Consider the following 18,368-nt stretch of genomic DNA (forward strand, 5'->3'; position numbering starts at 1 on the left):
GCAACAATAAGACCGCCCACGCTACACGCTAATGGACCAATCGGATTAAAGGAGTGGGAGGAAAGTTAGTTTTGACAAATATTACTCAACAAACACATTTCAAGACAAATTTACTTCTGTCATAAACGCAGTTTTGTCTCCATTACTTAGTAAAGCCTTTATAACCTAATGTATTTAGTCTTACATTACTTAGTAAAGCTTTTATAACCAAACTTAGTGTTCTCTTACATTACTTTGTAAAGCCTTTATAATCAAATTTGTTTATTCTTACATTTCTTAGTAAATCCTTTATAGCTAAACTTAGTTTTGTTTTACATTACTTTGTAAAGCCTTTATAGCCAAACTTAGTTTAGTCTTACATTACTTAGTAAAACCTTAATAGCCAAACACATTTATTCTTACATTACTTAGTAAAGCCTTAATAGCCAAACATATTTATTCTTACATTACTTAGTAAAGTCTTAATAGTCAGACTTAGTTTTATCTACATTACTTAATAAAGTCGTTATAGCCAAACATAATTTAGTTTTACATTACTTAGTAAAGCCTTTATAGCCAAACTTAGTATTGTCTACATTACTTCGTAAAGCCTTTGTAGCCAAAATTAGTTCAGTATTAGTTTTTGATCTTAGTAACGTTCTTCTTATTGTCCTCCATTAAGAGACAATCATTAAATTAAGGAAACATTCCTAATGTTTGATCGGGTAAACATATCTAATTATAGTTTAAAGCTCTGGTTGTTTATGTTTGTTGTGTCATTCTTTAAAAGCCTTCTGCACAACACAAATTTAGTCATGCTAATGTTTAATAAGCCTGGGACTCAGACAACATCACTCAAGTAGGCTCAGCTTAGTGCATTTAATATCTAAACTTACACATCCAGCCTCTCTGAATGGCTTTATTTACATGAAAACGATTTAATTTTGGGATATTTCTACAAAAAGGTGTGATTCTCCTTTAAAGCCGTCACATGACGGGAAACTGAAATGAAAACGCCCAGTCTGGCCGGTTTGACCCTCTTGACGCGCCGTAGCGTAACCAGGCTATTCAGAGGTAACCAGGAGAAAAGCTGCTGTTTGTGTTTGGCGGTTGATGCTAATGCTAACCGGCTAACAGCGCCACACCGTTAACTTCAGGATTAAAACTTCACTCATTTAACTTCGTTAACTAAAGACTGGAGAGCGGTTCGGTCTTTAGTCTGAGGGGCGAGTTCGGCTCGGTGAGTTAAACGTTATCGGAGTGGAAAAATAAATCCCGCCTCTTACTCGAATTTTCGGGTCCACCTTAAATGTGTCTCAGTTCCGTTGAGTAAATGCACACTGTACGCTAACTGTGCACAGTGGAGTCGCTGCACCACTTAAGGTGGAACGGACAATTCGAATAAGAAGCTACCTTCAGCTTCTTCGAGCGAGCGGAGGTCAGTAATACATTAAAGATAAGATGTAATATATGATTTATGTAATAATGATCATGATAATAATAATAATATAACTGTTATATTTTGTGTTGGTTTTTGCAGTCCAGAGGAGGAAAACTAACCTAGCTAGTTAACGAGCAGCTGACATTCAGTTACATGATTAAAGATATAACGTTACTAATTATTTTACAATTACAACAAATATTTCAGTTTTAACAGGAAAAAATGTAAAGAACAAATAAAATAATTAATAGGTGACTATTGGTTTATTTAAAAGATTTCATCTGAGATCATAATATTTAAAATTAACTGATAAAAATAAATGTAAAGCTGTGTTAAACAGCATAGAAAATAGCAATTAACAGAATAATATACAAATGGAAATTATATTTTATTTTATGATATGACTCATTTGGTTGAGATTATGTTCATTTCAGCACTTTTTATTAATATATAAAAGTATTATAGATGATTTCAAACTTTATTGTTTATCTATTCAAACTTTTATTATTTTATATGTTTTAATTAAATGTAACTAAATGTAATAGATACTTTTGTTTCTAATTACAATTAATACTTTTTTACCATTAAGAATTACTCCTTTTTTTTATTTTATTTTGCTGGAACGTTTGTCCGTTTCCAACTCGTTTAGAAAATACAAACATCATGAAAATGTTGTTAAATATTGCAACACTGCATTTTTGTTATATCGCCCACCCTCAGGCAGGTTTTCTGTCCAGGACCTGAGTTTGGAACCACTGGACTCTCCAACAGAGCGATGGCTTTGCCGACTCTCTCGGCTCACTGGCCGAGCCGGATGCGGGCTTTGGAGCATCAGATGGTGCGTCAGCGAGAGCAGGAGGCGCGCTGGAGGCAGCAGTGGGAGCTCAACTCGCAGTATTTTAAAGAGCAGAGCGTCCGCAGCAGCAAACAGGCGCACTGGAGCTCCAGAGAGTCGTACCAGCGGAGGTGGGAGATCTCTTTTACTTCAACAACAAATCAGCTTTTCACAGTATTTCCCCCTCTTAGCCCAAATGTAGTGGATCAGTCCAGACGTGTTGGTGTCTGACGTTTGCTCTTTGTCTTCTCTCCCATCTCCAGCATGTCTGCGTTCCACCACGAGCAGATGAAGGAGAAGAAGAAGCGGAGTCTGGAGGAGCGAAGGGAGCGGCTGAGGAAGATGCTGCAGGAGGAGAGGGACCAGCTGGAGGCTGAGCTGAGGGCCAGCGTGCCGGACAGGAGAGCCACGTCCAGGCAGCAGCTGGAGAGGACGGAGGAGCTGCGATCGGCCCGAGAGGAGCGCAGGAAGAAGGTGAAACACTTACTGAAACTTTAAGCAGTGTGTTTGTCAGAGACTAGGGTACATAGATTAGGGTATGACTGACATCATTTTATGGACCTAGAATTGTCTGATATCAGTCAATTTTAATTTAATATGACCATAAATTGAACAAACTCTGACGGTTATAGTTAAACTGTAGGAATGATGTTGGCAGTAAACAGTGGGAATAGGCATTAACCCATTTTAGCTATTGGAATACATGTATTTTGCCATCAGTTTGTTTACATCTACTAGTTCTCATATTAAAAAAGGGAGTGTAAATATGTTTGATTGACCACACCCATTCCATATTATCCAATACACTTTTATCTATTTCACCATGATAAACAAGAAGAGCATCGTGTCTGTGGCTGTTGAACGAAACAGAGAGTAACCTACTGTATGTGTTTTGTGTTTGTAATTGCTGAAAAAACATTAACAAACCTTGTTGCACAAACTGGACTTCTTCCAGCACTGATGTGGTTAACTTTTGTTCTCGTCCTGTTGACCCTGCAGGTTGCACAGGAGCTCCTGAAGGAGCACTGGAAGAAGAACAAACCAGATCTGCGTAAGGTGAGGCACAGAAAACCTGAAAGAGTCTATGTCATGGTGTCATAACATGATTATAAGTGTGCATCATAAGAAGCGTGAGACTATAACACAATTACAAATGATGCCATAACATGATAATAAGTGTGCATAATAAAAAGTGTCCTGGCTGTGAGATGTGTCCTCCTGTTCACAGGTGGAGTCGGAGCTGCATAAGGATCACGTGGTGAGCCAGTGGCAGGTGCAGCAGCAGCAGAAAAGACAGGTAATCACATTTGAACCATTCAATAATGTCGGTATAGTGTACTGTATAGACTATCAACAAAAAGACTTTCATTGTGAAATTTATGCTGATTTTTTACGGTGATCATAAAGACATTCAAGGTGCTTTTAGTATTTCTATATATGATATCATAATATATTTATATATATGATTTTTTACAATTATATGGTCATTGAGCCGAGTGATATGGCGAAAAATCTTAGCATAATATATTTTTCCATCATTTAAAATTGCTAAATGTTAATAGATATATATATTAGCTAGTTTCCTAATGCATACTAATGCCAAACCGAATCCTAAGTCTGAACGGGTGTTATGAGCTAACATAATGGTGAATGGTGTAACATCATTATTTATTTATTTAACATAAAATAAGTATAAAGTGTCAATGCAGATTGTAAAACAAAAGTCTGCTTTGGAGGAGAAGGGTCTGGCTGCAGACCCACGTTACTGCATTTTCAGCCCCACAGTCTTAGCTCTAGATATGATGTCACATAAAGGTCAAGAGGCATGCCATTTGTAACACGGAGAGCACGGGAGACATGCGTACAGATGTCTGTTACTGCATAATGTTTGAAAAACCCTCAGATACTGTCATTACAGAGTAATTTGGCGATGTTTATTACAGTCGCTTACATAGTACATTTTGTCATAGACAGTTTAAATTTGAAAAAGCTAACAGAAAATGCTATTTAACCCCCAGGTAGTCCAACACAGGAGAATGTTTAATCCATATATGCGTCGATTTTATTATATATTTTTTAATTTCCTTAGCTATTCTTATTCCTTATTATTGTACTTCGTGTTTGGCCCAAAAATGTTACTTTTACATCGGTTGTAAATATTATAATGAGAAAATAATGTTTTGTCCATCCCATCATATTTCAACAAATCCACATTACCATTTTCATTATCACCTTAAACAAACACGCAAGTTTTATTTAATTTATTTTTTCTTTACAGATTCAATCTGAAGAACCATTTCACCATTTTATGCATGAAATGGTTCTATGTAGAACTCATAGTACTAAAAAGTTACTAAAGAACCCTTGAAGAACCTTTATCCATCCTTTTTAAGAGTATATGGGTTCAAACACCAGTGAAATATGCCAACTGATATATACCAGCAAGCTAATAAACACCCATTTCACAACCTTAGTATTCTCTTTATCTGTCACAGAAACCACTTGAACGCGCACGATAAACCTTGGTGCTAAAAAAACAAAAACAAAAACACCACGTTGAAATTTTCTCGTAGGGACAGGAAAGTATAACTACGATTCCAAAATGAACCACTGGAGGTGTACTTGTAGGGGGCTGATAATGCAGGTCTGAAAGTGAGGGTCTGCAGCTGGATACTACTGCTTTGGAGGGCTTTTTTAACTGTACATAATGTCATAGTGAAGTTTCTTAACTGTAGAAGGCTCACAGTGCCACCTAGTGTGCTGTAGTAGCAACTGTTCAAGTTTGCTGCTATTTGATCTAAACATCATTAGATCAAAAATACCTCAAATAAATACATAAATAATTTTTATTATCACATGGTTAACAGTTATGGTCATACGTTTAAACGTTTCTGTAATGGTGGTGATGTGAATGTTGCTGAACTGACCCTTTTCACGCTGAGGTGGAAGAGCAGGACGCTGAGGAGCAGCAGCGTTTTGAGAACGAGTATGAGAGGAGCAGACGGGAGGCGCTGGAGAGGATGAGGGAGGCGGAGGAGAGGAGGAAAGAGGAGGAGAGGGAGAGGGCGGAGCAGCTCCGGAGACAGATGGAGGAGTTACGGCTGAGGGAGGAGGAGGTGAGGAACGTTCTGGAGCCAGAGATCCATGGAGTAGCAGGGAATGACCAGCATAGCATAGTATAGAGGTTTAACCTATGAGACTGTGAGACTAGTCTTAAACCTAGACTCCTTAAATTCCAGGCTTATTATTTGCTCATTAATTATACGTCTTGTTACCTGGAAAGAACAATAAATTACTACTAAATTATAATATAAGGGCCTCTTAGTTTCATATTAAGTACTGTAAATTATTCAGTATTTACAGTATTAGTTCTTATTTGTGGGGTAACTGTGATGCATGTATGTGTGTTTACCTCTGTACATATAAAGTGTGCGTATGTGTGTTTCAGAGTCGGCGGCTGCAGAAAGAGGAGGAGGCTCTGCTGTCTCAGCGCTGGGAGGTGGAGCGGCTGGAGGATGAGAGGAAGAGGGCGGAGGAGAGCCGGAAAAAGGCAGAATTCGGGTGAGAGTTTAACACAGAGTCGGAATCCCTAAGAGCTCCTCATATGGGTTCCTTTCATGAGTAGGAAGGTCATACAGGTCTGAGTGGACGTGAGCTTCTCTGTTTGTCTCCTGCAGGCACTTCCTGAGCCGTCAGTACCGGGCGCAGCTGAAGAGGCGAGCGCAGGAGGTCCAGGAGGAGCTGGTGGGTTACTGAGAGTGGATATGAACAAGGTGGACCTTTAACCTCTGGCCTTTCAGTCTGAGTGCCTCTGAACTGCCTCAGTGTTGCGTGTTTACCTTTTTTATTTAAAGACTTAAAGCGGCTACAGCACCGGAAATAAACCACGCTGTTTTGCGCATGAGCAGATTTGACTGACCAGTTTATTGACTGGTATCTATTGGGCCATAAACACCTTAACAACTATGAATAAGTACTTATAGCACCGAAATAAAAGTGCAGCAGTGAACTGTTATGTTTGATGAATGGGTCATTCTCACACAATGTCCCTAAATATTTGGGTGTAATAAGCAGTTTGCAGATAAACAATATTCATATCATTTAGATGCAAGAAATATGATATTTACATACTATTTTATTTCAAGAACATGAGAAAAGTTCAGTTTTCCATGACTGCAACTTTAAGTACACTATCTGACCCCATCTCTTCTAATCCAGGAGCTTGTATGAAAATCTACAATGAGGATTTGAAATTTGATTTGAGTTTTAGTCAGTAAATTATTCAACTGAACAGTGTGTGAATGTCATACTCTGTGAATCACCTAACCGACTGCACTGCCTCTTATGTCCACCAGGAGGCAGACCGGAGGATCCTGGAGGCTCTGCTGGAGGGGGAGGATGAGGAGCAGAGGCTGGCGAGCGCACGGAGGGAGAGAGCCGTGGCCGACGCTGCCTGGATGAAGAAAGTTCTGGAAGAGCAACTGCAGCTGGAGAGGGAGAGAGAGGCTGAGTTCGACCTGCTGCACCGGTGAGATGATGAGGAGGCGAAACATCCTGTGACTAATGACGTGTTTGGATGGTCCTTATAAACTTGTGAATGTCTTGAATTTACTACAGGGAGCTTTCGCTGAGTCATAAATGCAAGTGGTTAGCATTGGTCCATCCCAGCAGATTAAACTGATGTTCACACATCACGTTTCCCCCATTAGCCTGAATGTGAGTGATTAACAAAGGCATGTTTAGTGTCTTAGATTTTACAGTAGCCTTATAGGAGGCTTATAAATAAACAGGGCAAATTACATACAAAACAACCTTTTCTTTCAGTTTTTCTATTTTGTTTTTTGTCCGAGTGTGTCCAGAATGTTGGTAAAGAATTTTCATTACTATTTGATTTGTTATGTGTCATGTTATTGAATCTATAGTGCAGCACTATATCTCTCAGAATTTACAATATTGTGTCCTTTCTGTAACTGAACACTGGAGAAAAAAACAATCTCTCACAAATAGACTTTAATGGAATTGCATGTTGCTCCTCTTTTATTAAGAGATTTGCATATAGAGTGTCTTAATGTTAATCTATTAAAGCTAATCTTGTTGCCACTCTGAGTCAGAAAGTTTATGAAAAAAGGCCAACAGACCTTGTTAATCTAAATTCAGAAAGTGATAAAATTAACTTCATGTTTGTGTGTTCTCAGAGAGGAGGCCCAGAGAGTGTGGGATAAGAGAGAAGCAGAGTGGGAGAAGGAGAGGAGAGCCAGAGAGAGACTCATGCAGGAGGTAAACTCTTCACTACATTCTTTATGTGCGGGTGAACATGTGTACAGTATGGGCCTGCAGGTTCTACTGTTTCATTTGTAAAGCTCTATAATGTTCATATGATCCACACAGTCATTCTGACAGACTGTAATAAACTACAGGAAGTGTAGGGGGCGATATGGCTTGTTTTTGGTGCAGTCAAAGCGATTAGTCAATTCATGAATAACAGTCTGTAGGTTAATCGACTGTAGAAATCTTCAGCTGCAGCCCCTGTACAGTATGTCACTATGTGTGTGTTGCAGGTGTTGTGGGTGCGTCAGCAGCAGCTGGACGAGCAAATGCAGGAGAAGCGGAGGGAGCTGGAGGAGTCTGAGCAGAGGAAGGCGGCGCTCCAGAGGATGCTGGAGGAGCAGGAGGAGGAGCAGAGGCAGGAGAGAGAGGAGCAGGAGCAGCTCCGCACAGCGCGCATGCAGGACATCAACACACAGGTATGAATGAACAGCGTTTTTGAAAATTAGCGCTGTCGTTCACCTGCAGTGTACAGATTTCTCCCCAGTTTAGCTGTGTCCAGTCTCGCCCCTTAGCTAGGACTCCTGCCATCACACTTGCTACCAAGCTGGGAAGGTGAAGGCCAGCACAAAGCACCGCTGTTACTCAACGTCTTTGGACAGCTCAGCATGCTTGGAGAAGAATCCTTACTGCTAATTTTGTTACATCAACTAACAACTGTCCATGTTTGTGAGCATTGTGCTGAGTGATGGGGGGAGGGAGGACCATCCTTCCCACCCAGATAGAGCGAAGCTAGTTATGCTGTCTTGACTTACGGATGGCTGTGGCATCGCCAGTGATCGAGGTTGCAGTCGCGCGATGAAAAGACTGACACTGAAACAGTTGCGCCATTAATCATCATAATTGAATTATGATAGTGATAGTTAAAAATTCTGACTCCTGTATCATGATGATTTACACTTGTTGGCTTTTAATACTTACAATATTTAGCACTAAAGTTGTTCTTCCTAAAGCTTGTGTCCTTTCTGTCCGTTAGGTGGAGAGGAGGCGCAGGGAGCAGTGGCAGGAGCAACAGAAGCTGGAGCGTGAGGAGGCGGAGCGAAGGGAGGAGCTTAGGCGTCAGGAGGAGGAGCTTCGTCTGGAGACTCGGAGAATGACGGAGCGGGGCTACGAGGAAAGGGTGAGCAAAGTCTTCATCCACTCCAGTTACAGTAAGTTACTCTGGCTTCGGTTACAAGTGGGCCTGAAGGAAAACCTCCCCCTGTATCTGTTTATGAAATAGTACATAGTTGAGGTTGTGTTTTTTTCCTATTTATTCTATCATCTGTCATCAGTTTGCATGTCGTTTCTTGACACAATGAGACATTTTGCTTTGCCTTTGCTGCTGCACCTGTGATTCCCGCCCCAAACTGCAGTCCTTAAAGGGAGCCAAGAGATGGCGCTGAGGCTTTCAATGTAAATGTTGCACTTCCATTCAAATCAATGTAAGAAGGCTTAGTCTGAAGCGAGTAGGCCAGTGAGATGCACAGCAGGCTTGTTTCTGTGAAGCTCGCTCGGCGCAGGCTGCTTAAATTTAAGTGTAGTAGTTGATCGAAATGGGACGGTTCAGTCAGACTTTGAAAATGAGAAAACAACAGTCATTTAAAATAATATTTTAAATGTTTTAATATGATAAAGACTGAATCAAATAGAAATCATTTGACAGTTATTATATTGTTTATTTTGTATGGGCTTGTTTTAAACATTAAAGACCTGTCCCTTATTCCCAGAGTTTGCATTGCTCCTGGTTCTGTCAGATTGAACTGTCCCAAAACAAGTACTCACAGGAGTATTTATGGTAGTAAATGGGTTTATAAGTGAAGCTTAAATGCCTAGAGTGCTTGCTAATAGTAATGTAGTTCATTATACAGCTAATAGTTATTAGATTTAGTGACGCCTGTTTGCTGTAGATTCCTTTCAGACTGTGTTTCTCCATTATCTATTTTACAGCTAAATATTATTATTGTAGATAATAGGACTTGATTGATGTGAAAATTTTGTCAATGCCTTTTTAAAAAACAAAAATATTGGCTTATATAATTCTATGGTCCAGTAGTTTTAGTCAGACAGTGTTTTAAATGCATATAATAATAATAACAATAATAATAATAATAATAATAATATTTATATTCATAGTAATAATAATAATAATATTCATACAACTACTAAGAATAATAGTTATGCACCAATCATATTTTTTATGGCTTATTCTGATTTCTTCTCAGCCAAATTGAACAATAGACAATATTTTTGAGGAATTTTATTGAATTGAAACACATGAGCACATTTCCAGTATTCCTGTTAGCCAAAGTTTCAATATAAAAGCATTATTTGCAGGATTTAAGGGCCAAAGGAAGAATCTGTTGCCTATATTAAATAATATTATTCAAATTTCTATTTCAATGATATGAATGAAGTTCTAAAAAAAGTTTGACTGGTTATTCGGCGCAGTGATAATTGCTATGGCATTTTGGCACAGATGTAGCAGCAGCATGTTTTATATGGTGTGCTTTTCATAAAGGAAGCACCTCAGAGTGCTTTACAGATGAGTAATAAAGTTAAGTTACATAAATACATAAGTTTCAATAAAGGTGAGTATTATTTAAAGCTGCACCATGTAACATTTGGGGATTTGGAGCCCTCTCTGGTGGAAATAAGTAATTGCACAAGCTGTGTGGAAGAAGATTTTGTAATGTGAGTTGTGTATCGGCCCCCTTTCCTGAGTGAACATGATGACCGAAAGAGAATTCAGAGAGAAGGTGAGGGTCGTGTTTTCCGAGGATGTGAGTGAATTATCTACTATTGTCATCATATCTTCATCAGTATCAACAATGTTGATTTTGAGATCGTTTGAGATCAGAACTTCGAGCCGGCCCTTCTTTTTGAGACTGTGGTGTGAGAAACTCTTGACCCGAGGCCCACAGCAGATCAGTTTTAAAAGATGGAAAAATATATCAGTCAAATAAACACCATAAAGCATAAAACAGCACTCAGTTTTTGTTTGTTATCTTCATGTTGAAGGAAAGGTCAGAGTAAACCTTTTTTGTTATTTTTGATCGTATTAGTTTAATATCTTACCAGTGCAGCTTGTGTTGCTGTGGTTAAAGTGCGCAGTAGGTTAACATATTCAAAAGGAGACATTCTTCCCATATTAGAGCTGCTTGTTAATCACAGTGTAAAAATAAACCTCTTATAAACATTGTGTTTTGTCCATATAAATCAATGTGCCTGAAATATTAACAGATATTTATATAGATCGATATAAAACAGCATATTGGTGAGGCTGTGGCCGATGATTGGAGATAATGAATGGTGTTTGATTGAGGTTTTCTCTTCATTGCAGATACGCAGTAGACCCCGTTCAGCCTGGACATGACGACGACACTCGGACGTCTCTCGGATCTCCACACTACAGTCTTTTAACCCCTGAGCGTCCCAGAACTGAGTACCCGTAGACTTCATGGGTTACCGTTTTCACAGCTTTAACTGCAGACTGAGGTCAGACAGGGGTTTTTAATAGAGGATGAGTTGAGTCATTTCAGTGCTGGCAAGTGTCAGGACTAGAACTGGGACACAAGTTTAATAATTATTGCGTTTAGAGGATCTACACCACGGCCTGTTAGTCATAATGTATCTCAGAGTAGGAGTGACGATCTACAATCAGTTTTCTATATATACATCTGGCCTGGAACAAAACCTGCTTTACAGTCATAAGCAGAAGTGTGGTCGAATTACATGCTTTACTGATTTTGTCAAACTCATTCAGAGTGTTTTGGTGTGAAACGCTCTGTTCTAGAGAAACTTACCGAGTCAGAATTGTTCACAGTGGTGGTGATAGGAACCAGACGTCCACCTCTAAAAGCTCCCTCACAGAAAGTTTGTTGTTTGATGTCGGTTTTACATGAGTTTTGAAAAGATTTTGGCCTGATAAGTTTGTTTTTAAAAAACACATGGAGGGACACATGCAGGATATTGTGAGGCAGAATAGCCGCCAAAGAAAACTTAATTTTAAAGATTTTTCACCCTTATTTTATCTTCATCAACATCACATATAAAACTCAGAAGACGTGTGTAGGTTCACTGGTGGTTTTGGATAGTAAATGTCTATATTAGTGCTGTAGACATTGTGACCCCTGGTTCTTATAACCCCCAGTGTAAAGAAATCTGAACCATTTCACACCAAACCTGAATCAAACCTCTGAATCACTCTGTTTACATCTCAGCCACTAAATCACTGCAGAGATTTTGAAAACTCTGTGGAATTTCCATTTTCTGCTCATTTTAATGCACAATTTCTTCTAATTTGCTGATTTTAACATGTAGAAAAACATAAATGTAGGATGTGTTAGCTAATTTTCACCTGTAAAGTCAACAAAACATGTAATTTGACCAAAACCTTTGCAAAAATTTCAGTGAAACTGGTCAAAAAATTAGCACAGCAAATTAACTTGCTTTACGAATGTAGCTCGAGTGCTGTTTGATGAGCTTTTTATAGAGATGTTTCATAGGGATGTGTTATATTTTTAAATATAACATTTTTACGCTGCTGATTTTGTAGATTTCGATCAGGTACTTTTTACTGATGAGCTAGCTGAGTGCTGGCTTTGGGCTTTTTCAGATAAATTAAAATAGTATGTTTGTTTATTTATATGATTTTGCATGTAGTTTCAAATATATAATTAAACATGCTTTTGCCAAAATGGTGGTCGTGACTAAAATGTCAATAATGCTAAACTAAAACCAAGGATTTAAGGCCTCTTTACACCAAATATGATTTTTATCGCAGTGGAACCTTCACATCAAGTCCAACACATTTTTTTTGTTTTAAACACACTGAAAATGTGTGAAGATATGGAAGCCCATTTGTGCCACTTGAAAAAAGGCCTATATAGTATGTAATAATAATGACATAATTGTCATAATTATAAGATAGTAAGTCATAATGAGATAGGATCACATTATTATGAGATAGTAAGTCATAATTACGAAACATTAACTGATGAATATAAGATAGCAAGTCATAATTTATTCAATAATAATAAATGATGAGAAATTGTATCATTATTACTTTCTAAATGCCGATATATTTTTTTTCCAGAGGCGGAAACATGCTTCCATTGGAAGATGGATTCCTTAAGTCATAGCTGCTATAATTGTTTTCCCTCTGAGCACCGTAACTAAAATACACCCTGTTCTATTAAAAAAAACTGTCCATAAAACTCTACGAATTGCCTTCTAAACGGGAACCAGGATGAACCTCATTAAGAGCTTATAGATGCTAAATAGAGCTTAAGAACAACACAATGAAGCTTCAAACATAAATGAATTTTATTTCATGTTTCTTTGACATTCATTCCTGTAACTCAGCTGAGCAACTTCTTCAGCTTTTCCTAAAAGAGTATGATTAATTAAAAGCACTTGGCGAAACCTTTTTACAGGCCTAAATAGAGTAAGAGTGCCATGAGTTGGTCATGGTATGTTATTAGTCATTAACTGTGTCACAGTATTGTTAAATCTGACCTTTAAAGATTTGCAGTTATCGCCAGCGATAACAAGCATGTTGTGTTATGCAAAACATCAACAATGAAACACTAGTTAGGCTCCTACAGGTTAAAAGGTTAGCTCGACTAAACATGCTTTCATGGCTAATGCTAGCCAGGTTTCCATCCAGCTGTGGAATTAAATTCAACTCGAATATAAAAATAATAACATAACAGCTCAGGAAATGCCTGTGGCAGGCGCCTTGTTTGTTTATCATCTATCACTTTTAGGGCTGTTTTGGGGTTTTTTTGTGTTTTTGTTAAATTTTTTTTTTTTGGATACAAGAAAGGCACATTTTATTTTCATCATGAGTCCACTGGTACCTCCTCCCTCTAAGTTTTGTAGCTACAGCTATGCATAACAGTCACCTGATCATTAATTTATCACATTTCTTTTTTTATCGCCAAAATTGTATCCAAACTAACGAACCAGAAAACCCCACAGTGGAGATCTTAGAAGTCGTGTCCTCATTCTGTAGTCAGCGTCATGCCCATGTAAGGAAATCGAGGCCTAAGCTGTTTTTTTACCCCATTTATTTCTTCCCAATTTACTACCAGCGCTAGGAGGGCGAAGGCTAGCACAGGCTTCCTCCGAGACCTGTGAAGCGCCACCGCATCTTTTCAAACTGACGCTAACGTGACGTGATTGGACAGCTGAACACGCTCAGAGGAGAACACTAACAGCCAGTTCTGTTACATTAGCTAACAGACACCTGCGCTGACTAGCATTGTGCTGTGTGATGGGGGGGCACTGGGGGGCCATCCCACCCACCTAGAGAGAGAGAGAGATCAAACTCGCAATCTCCTGACGGAGAACGCTTAGACGGGAAACCGCTGTTTTTAATGAAGATCCACACGCTATTGTCAGTGCACGATGGCACTTAGTGACTGTTCTATTTTACAGCGCAGGGTTTAGTATTTTGCTATCACTGCATTAAATTAAAGCCATATTGAGACCACAGAGAGCCACATTAGATGTGCACAGAGAAAGACAATCAGTCTCACATAAACAGACAAATGCTAATGATAAGGTACCTCACAAGTTACGCTAACATTGCTAGCCTCGTCTTTTTCACCTCATATCCTCAGCTTGAAAACAGCAAGTTTGTGAAAAGGTAGTAAAGTGTGATTTCATGTTTAAAGTTTATTTCATTAAATCTACCCAAGTAGAACGGAAAAATGAACCTGAACTTGGTGTTTAACTGCATTTTGATGCATTTCGCACATCATGCTAAGCAATGCTCACCACAGCCTTTAGTCTACTATTAAACTTCAACACTATGATATATTAACATCAGCTATTTGAACTGAAGCCTGAAACCTCTAAGCTAACACACATAACAAAGCTTGCTGGTTTATGTGGGGTGTTTTGGTATCTTATGCTAAGCAGTTGTTAGCCTACATGTAGCAACATTGGATTTCAGCTTCTTAATAATCTCATAATTCAGAGGGTCAATGACAATCAGAGGAAAAATAGAAAAGTACACTGCACAGAGCATATCAGGTTCAGAACACTCTTGTTTATCCATAAAACCGATTATTGAGAACGCTAGTCATTTGTCTTACATGGTAAATATAATATAGGCATAACACCGACTACAGAATTATAACATGACCTCAGAGGTCCCTATGCTGCATTTACTTCAAGTGACTGTTTGGGAATTTCCTTTAAATCAGAATCTTATCCATGCTCTGCCTACAAACATGTTTTCTTGTAGCTACTAGGTTGGACAAGCTTTAACGAATGCTGGCAAAAATCGCATTCAACCTAATGAGAAAGGTTTGTGAACAGTCACAGAGTTAGGATAGATAGGGTAAAGTTTTTGCAGCAATAGATACTTGACTGATAGCTAGAAAGTTCACCAGCATCGGCTATTTTGCATTGCTAGGTAACTAAGTTAATGTCATAGCCTACACCACTAGCTACTGTAGCTGTACTCTAATAGAAAATATTTTTTCCTTCATTTGTATACTGATATTATGGCAAAAAAAGTGTCAATATGTTGCCTTAGGCTGCATCAACAAAGTCAGGTAAGTTTGGATTTACACAATAAAGCTTTCATGCAACTAGCTGCATGCTGTAAGTTGCCTGCAACATAACTTCCCTGTAACTTGACAGTTACATGAAGCAATTCACAAATACATTTGCCTACAACATAGTTACTCAACTTGTTAGCTAAATTAGCAGCTCTTGTTTCTTGCTACACCACATCGTTTTCAGTATAAAGTCAAGTGAGGTGTAATTTACATATTTTTTGTATCATCTACATGTTTTTAACTGTCATTGCCATTCTTTTTTCTTAAAATCTGTCGTCTCTCAGTCACTTTATTGCTACATATTTAAGTTTTTATCCATTTGCGGCTGAGTTTCAAATGAGTTGCAGGATACTTTAGATTATACAACTCAAGTGGAATTTAGTTTCATGTAGGTTTCAAGGAACGAAAGTTGCATGAACTGCGATGAGAGAGAAATCTTTCCCACGAAAACACTGTAAGCCACACAGATACATTTACATCCATGGCAAATCTGCATTATGTGCCGCAGCTCCTCATTAGGTTGAAAAAGATTCTTATCAGCGTTCTGTAAAGCTTGTCTAAGGTAGCTACACCAGCTACTAAGAAATGCCTTTATGGGAGGAGCTTGGATAGGTCAGTTTGCCCCTTCTACAAAGAAACTATTCAAGCAAACTTACTGAGTCCCCTCTTTACTCTAAAACAATTACACAGTCACCTCTTCATACTTACACAAGCTTACTTACAAACATACTTATTACTTACTGAAACATACTTCTTGCAAACTTATCTTTAAGCACCAATGGCTTTGTCTTATGACTTACAGGCAAATATTAGTGCAACCCTTTTTCCAAAAAAAGTTGGGACACTGTGCAAAATGTAAATAAAAACATTATGCAATAATGAGCAAATCATTTAAACCCTACATTTAATTGAAAATACTAAGCAACATATCAATGTTAAAACTTTTTTTTTAGAATTTCTAATATATGCCCATTTTTAATGTTATGCCAGCAACACGTTTCAAAAGTTGGGACGGGGCAACAAAACACTGGTGAAGTTGTATAATTCTAATTAAAAATACCTGGTGGTTAATTGGCAAAAGGTCAGTAAAATGATTGGGTATAAAAGAGCATCTCAGAGAGGCTGAGTCTTTCAGAAGTAAAGATGAGGAGGGGTTCACCACTCTGTGAAAGACTGTGTGGGCAATTAGTGCAACAGTTCAAAAATAACATTTCTCAATGTAAAATAGCAAAGAACTTTTCTGCATCTACGGTACATAATGTCATTAAAAGATTCAGAGAATCCAGAGAAATCTCTGTATGTAAGGGACAAGGCCAAAAACCAATAATGGCTAGCTATGACCTTCGGGACCTCAAGTCCTGCATTAAAGACATGATTCTGTAGTGGAAATCACTGCATGGGCTCAGAAACACTTCTGAAAACCACTGTCTGTGAAAACAGTTTGTTGCTGCATCCACAAATGCAAGTTAAAACTCATGCAAAGAACAAAGTGAAAGGGAAAACATTTCAGTTTCAAAACTACAGCAGTGTCTCCTCAGTTCCCAAACGCTTACAGAGTGCTGTTAAAAGAAGAGCTGATTAAACACAGTGGTAAACAGGCCCCCGTCCCAACTTTTTTGGAACGTGTTGTTGGAATCAAATTCAAAACGGACAAATATTTTTCAAAAAAACAATATAATTTCCCAATGTTGTCTGTTGTCTTTGTACTATTTTCAGTTAAATATAGAGTTTACATGATTTAAATAACAATGCATTCTGTTTTTATTTACAGTTTACAGAGTGTCCCAAATTTTTTGGAAACAGGGTTGTATTCGAATTTTATAAATGGTATTAATGTTGTCTTCAAATAGTTGCAAACAAATACATATAAAATACAAAATAAACTGATTTTATAAGCTATAAAAAATCCACACAAGTCAGCCTGAGGCTGCAGGGAGAGGAATGGGCGGGGCTTGTAGGTTTTGGTTTCCAGAAGGAATCGGGGGGATCAGATGCTGTTCTCTTTGGTTGTTATGGTTACAAGTTGCTTGGCAGCCTTGGCGATGTCGTAGGCGCACTGGATGACCTGCTGTGTGAAGACGCTGTCTGGATTGGACGTTTTCCTGCACTGGACCTGCAGCCGGTGGGCATTGGACTTCAGCGACCGCAAAGAGCCACGAACTGTCTCCGAGCGAGGCTTCTGTTGGATAAGCAGGAGAAGAACATCCCAGAGTCATAGCTAAGAAACTATGATTAAAAGTGCTGATCTAAGGTCAGTTTTTGTGATTTACATCCTAATACATGTGATTTAAATGGGCTTTGTCCAGTGTACAATAGGCCACATGTCCAAGCATTTAGGTCAGCTGCAGGAAATGTTGTTTAATAGCACAAATTAGTTACCAAAATTGATTAAGCATCAACAGCGCTGATTACCTTCTGCTCTGTATCACCCCCTGCATTTGTCTGTAATGCTCTGACAGACTGTAATACACTACAGGAAGTATAGAGGGTGATATGACTTCTACTGTTTCGTTTAAAAAGCTCTGTAATGTTCATATGATCCACAGAGTCATTCTGACAGACTGTAATACACTACAGGAAGTGTAGGGGGCAATATGTCTTCTATTTAATTTAAAAAGTGCAAACTCCAGAGGTCCATTGCTCAGTAGCTGTTAAACAACTCAAAGCATGATGCATTTGAATGCCTGTTTGACTGGGATCCTCTTACCTTGGGAAATAAAGCCACCATGTCACTTACAGCCATGTGTATTCTTTCTGCACAGGATACAAAGCTGTGAGAGGAGAGCGAGAAAAAGAAAGAGAGGTAAAGAAAAATAGAGAGATATGAGACGCTGGAAGGTGTACTAATCAAACTGAGGGGACCAAGAGCCAAAGCCAAACCCACCGCAAAACAGTCAGTTAGTAAGAGTCGCAGAGTATCAGATGCAAAATTCACATGAAAATGTATCTTCGGTTTAAATTAAATTTCCCCTTCAATACATACAATTTGGGCTCAAAATAAAAACGTATAGTTCAGTAATGTTTAACGTTAGCATCTGTTCTTTGGTACACTAGTACTGACATTAGCACAATATTTTGGACACCTTATTTAAATGAATAGCTTTATGTTAATACAAATGCAAACTGCTTCACCATCTGCATGCATGTGTTTCTGAAATTTGAACCTTGGTGTCATTCCATCCACATCTTAAAACAGACTCTTTGTACCATTTGCTTTGTTTCTCAACCAGAA

At 38.5% G+C, this 18,368-nt stretch overlaps 2 protein-coding genes across 5 annotated transcripts in view; one reads left to right on the forward strand and one right to left on the reverse strand.

Annotated features, from left to right (window-relative positions):
* The first annotated feature begins 5 nt into the window (after window positions 1-5).
* Window positions 6-11,647, forward strand: LOC118827779 (trichoplein, keratin filament binding). Of its 4 annotated transcripts, none has more exons than XM_036599249.1 (13): window positions 6-64; window positions 2,141-2,386; window positions 2,519-2,729; window positions 3,255-3,311; window positions 3,484-3,552; window positions 5,198-5,371; window positions 5,704-5,816; window positions 5,933-5,999; window positions 6,611-6,783; window positions 7,451-7,532; window positions 7,814-7,999; window positions 8,557-8,700; window positions 10,903-11,647. In XM_036599249.1, the coding sequence occupies exons 2-13, from the start codon at window positions 2,196-2,198 to the stop codon at window positions 10,933-10,935; spliced, it is 1,500 nt and encodes a 499-aa protein (XP_036455142.1). In that variant the 5' UTR covers window positions 6-64; window positions 2,141-2,195; the 3' UTR covers window positions 10,936-11,647. The 4 variants fall into 4 exon arrangements, with proteins under 4 accessions (XP_036455142.1, XP_036455140.1, XP_036455143.1 ...); XM_036599247.1 differs by lacking the exon at window positions 6-64 and adding an exon at window positions 1,034-1,219; XM_036599250.1 differs by lacking the exon at window positions 6-64 and adding an exon at window positions 1,034-1,219 and having other exon boundaries at window positions 2,192-2,386.
* Window positions 11,648-16,879: 5,232 nt separating this feature from the next.
* The window catches only part of git2a (G protein-coupled receptor kinase interacting ArfGAP 2a), a 41,474-nt gene continuing 39,985 nt past the window's right edge, over window positions 16,880-18,368 (reverse strand). The window contains 2 exon segments of the mRNA XM_036599236.1: window positions 16,880-17,315; window positions 17,844-17,907. Coding sequence (XP_036455129.1) covers window positions 17,124-17,315; window positions 17,844-17,907 — 256 coding nt within the window. The 3' untranslated portion in view covers window positions 16,880-17,123.

This window comes from Colossoma macropomum, unplaced genomic scaffold, assembly GCF_904425465.1.
Source record: "Colossoma macropomum unplaced genomic scaffold, Colossoma_macropomum, whole genome shotgun sequence".
NCBI classification, from domain to species: domain Eukaryota; kingdom Metazoa; phylum Chordata; class Actinopteri; order Characiformes; family Serrasalmidae; genus Colossoma; species Colossoma macropomum.

What these genes read in the sequence shown, in the direction of transcription:
- LOC118827779 (XM_036599249.1), top strand. Translation starts at nt 2,196, where the DNA reads ATGGCTTTGCCGACTCTCTCGGCTCACTGGCCGAGCCGGATGCGGGCT. An exon ending in AGCAGCAGCAGAAAAGACAG is followed by an intron (nt 3,553 to 5,197) that starts GTAATCACATTT and finishes TTTCACGCTGAG; the next exon opens with GTGGAAGAGCAGGACGCTGA. An exon ending in TGCAGGACATCAACACACAG is followed by an intron (nt 8,000 to 8,556) that starts GTATGAATGAAC and finishes TCTGTCCGTTAG; the next exon opens with GTGGAGAGGAGGCGCAGGGA.